This window comes from Lactuca serriola, chromosome 3, assembly GCF_051521515.1.
Source record: "Lactuca serriola cultivar US96UC23 chromosome 3, Lser_US96UC23_V15, whole genome shotgun sequence".
NCBI lineage: Eukaryota > Viridiplantae > Streptophyta > Magnoliopsida > Asterales > Asteraceae > Lactuca > Lactuca serriola.
Window position 1 is genome coordinate 256,343,516 of NC_136410.1, and position 2,868 is coordinate 256,346,383.

General features: G+C 43.1%; 1 protein-coding gene and 1 non-coding gene across 2 annotated transcripts; one reads left to right on the plus strand and one right to left on the minus strand.

Annotated features, from left to right (window-relative positions):
* Nucleotides 1-728: 728 nt before the first annotated feature.
* LOC145096386 (small nucleolar RNA R71) lies at nt 729-835 on the minus strand. The gene has a single exon (XR_013703794.1). It is a non-coding gene; the product is annotated as a small nucleolar RNA R71 (small nucleolar RNA).
* A 1,308-nt stretch (nt 836-2,143) lies between these two features.
* On the plus strand, nt 2,144-2,560 carry LOC145096199 (uncharacterized). The gene has a single exon (XM_079033961.1). The coding sequence runs from the start codon at nt 2,144-2,146 to the stop codon at nt 2,558-2,560; it is 417 nt and encodes a 138-aa protein (XP_078890087.1).
* The last annotated feature ends 308 nt before the right edge of the window (nt 2,561-2,868 follow it).

Sequence of the window (2,868 nt, forward strand, 5' to 3'; positions counted from 1 at the left end):
CGTTCTGTTTCACTTTTGTTCTTTTTACGTGTTTTTTCTTGTTTGTTTGCAGTTGTTTCATGACCTGAGGATCTGATACACCTCTGGTCCCTCCTCTCGAAGACCCGGAATCCGCACTAAGGAGGAACAAAGGAAAATCCGTTGGAGAATTCGTTTCTTCAAAGAATTCACCACTAAAGAACCTCAAGTCCGTTTTCAGCAAGAAGAGCAGTAAATTAGGAGCATTCAGTGCCTCTGTAGCAATCGAAGACCCGATTAAAGAAGCCACCGAGTACGAGACCGAGGGAGAAGAAGAACCTACATACGAGCACGAATCCGATTTTGAGGGCGATTTAGCTATTACTATGGCTAATATCGATGAAGTCCCCATGGGGGAATGGAAGAAGAGGATGCACGATGACACTGGACCGGGACTTGTGCAACCCGCAATTCCCGCAGCTGCTACCTTTGAGCTTAAGGGTCATATCCTTGCTTTGCTTAAGGAGATCCCCTTCACTGACAAAGACCACGAAGATGCCTACAAGCACTTGGATGAAGTTAATGATGTAGCTGATTATTTCAATGTTCCCAACGTGCCTCAGGAAACGCAGCTACTTCACATGCTTCCGGTTACATTGAAGGGTGCTACAAAGGATTGGCTCAAGTCACTGCCCCTCGAATCCATCACTACATGGGCCCAACTGAAAGAAGAGTTCATTGATCAATTCTGCCCCCCATCCAAGATATCTAAGCTCAAGAAGGCCATAGCCAACTTTGAATAACAAGTTGGAGAGTCACTATATGAAGCTTGGGACAGGTACAAGAGCTTGCTAAGGAATTGCCCGCATCATGACCTCAATAGTCAACAAGAAGTCTCCATCTTTTATGATGGATTAAATGTTACAACAAGGTAATTACTTGATTCGCAAGGTCCACTTACGAAGAAGGCACCTCCAATGATAAAGCAACTAATTGAAGAATTCTCTAAGCATTCTAAAGAATACCATAATCCAAGAAATGATGTAACAAGGGGGTCCGCCTATGCAGCTTCAGAAGACTTGTCAGTAGTGGTGGCCATGTTGTAAAACATGGATAGGAGGATGGACAAAATGGACCAAACGATACATGCTATACGGGTGGGGTGTGAAAACTGCAATGGGCCTCATCTTACTAGAGACTGCAACTTGGATGAAAATGGTAACAAGAAGGTGCAAGTATGTTACTCAAGTGGGGATGATGAAGATTGGCGAAAACCAAAGAAAGAGTGGCTCCTTTATGAAGAGTACAAGAAGGCCAAGGAGGAGAAGTACAAGCAAAAAGGAAGAGGTTTTTACCAAAAGGAGGAGCCGACACAAGAAAGAAAACCAAGTTTGGAAGAGATGCTTACCAAATTTGTAGCTGCTTCAGAAAAGAGACATAGTGATCATGATGCTGCAATTCAAGAAACAAGAACCATGCTTAGAAACCAGCAAGCATCTATCCACAACATAGAAACGCAACTTGGGCAACTTGCTCAACAAATCAACCAAAGATCACCGGGCGAACTTCCTAGTAAAATCGAAAATAACCCACGAGGCGCGCACATAAACATAGTCACAACAAGAAGTGGGAAGATAATCACTCCTCTAGCCCCTATTCAGAATGAAGCACCCAAAGAATTGCAGAAGGAGGATGCAGAAACTCAAGACCAAAATCAAGATCTTCATAAAGCAGAGCCTACTCGCCGAGTCCACTGCCAAACTCGAAAAATCAGATTCCTGAAAAGCCCTTTCAGCCTCCATTGCCATATCCAACCCGAGCTAAGAGAGAAAAGCAGGACGAGGAGTACCATAAGTTTCTTGATCATATTAAAGCTCTTCAAATCAACATACCCTTCATCGAAGCTGTTGCACAAATGCCAAAATATGAAAAATTCCTTAAGGAACTTCTCACTAATAGAAGGAAGATGGAGGAAGTAAAAAAGATAGTTCTTAATGAGAACTGCTCAGCTGCCATGCTAAACAAGTTACCAAAGAAGAAGGGTGACCCGGGAAGCTTGAATTTACCTTGCCAATTTGGTAACTTGGCTACCATTCATGCTTTGGCCGATTCGGGAGCAAGTGTGAACCTCATGTAGTATTCATTCTTCAAGAAGCTGGATCTCCCGAAACCAAGGCCAATTCGTATGGCGATTCACTTAGCAAACAAGACGGTCACCTTTCCAAGAGGAATATGTGAAGACTTATTGGTCAAGGTGGACAAGTTTGTATTTCCCGCAGATTTTATAATTCTACACATGGAGGCGGATCCTCAAGTCCCGATCATCCTTGGAAGACCTTTCCTCAACACGGCAAGTGTTATAGTAGACATGAGAGACTCGAAGCTTACTTTACGGGTAGGAGATGATTCAGTCACTTTTGGGGTTGATCAAGCTATGAAGCATTCAAGGAATAGTGATGACGTGGCGTTCTCAATTGACATGCTTGATGAATTGATGGAGGAATGCAATAACGAAGATCCCAACAAGTCCACCATTTTTTATGAAGAATTTGATGCTGAAAAAAGACTTATTGGAGATCGAGAGGCTGCTGGAAGAAGCTGAGTATGAAGAATTGATGAAGCAATCTGACAAATCAACTCGCCAAGTAGGGCCGATCTACTCATCGAGTCCATGCGAAAAGAAAATTGAATTCGTGAATTCAGCTGCCAACTCACTGAGTCCCTTACCAGTACTCGACGAGTACACCATGCAGATCGAAAAAACAGAGCTCGAAACGTTACCAGATCACTTGGATTATGCTTTCCTTGAAGATGGTCATCAAAAGCCAGTGATAATAGCCTTTGACCTCTCCGAATCTGAAAAGGAAGAACTAGTTCAAGTTTTGAAGAAGTGAAAGCGGGACATAGCAT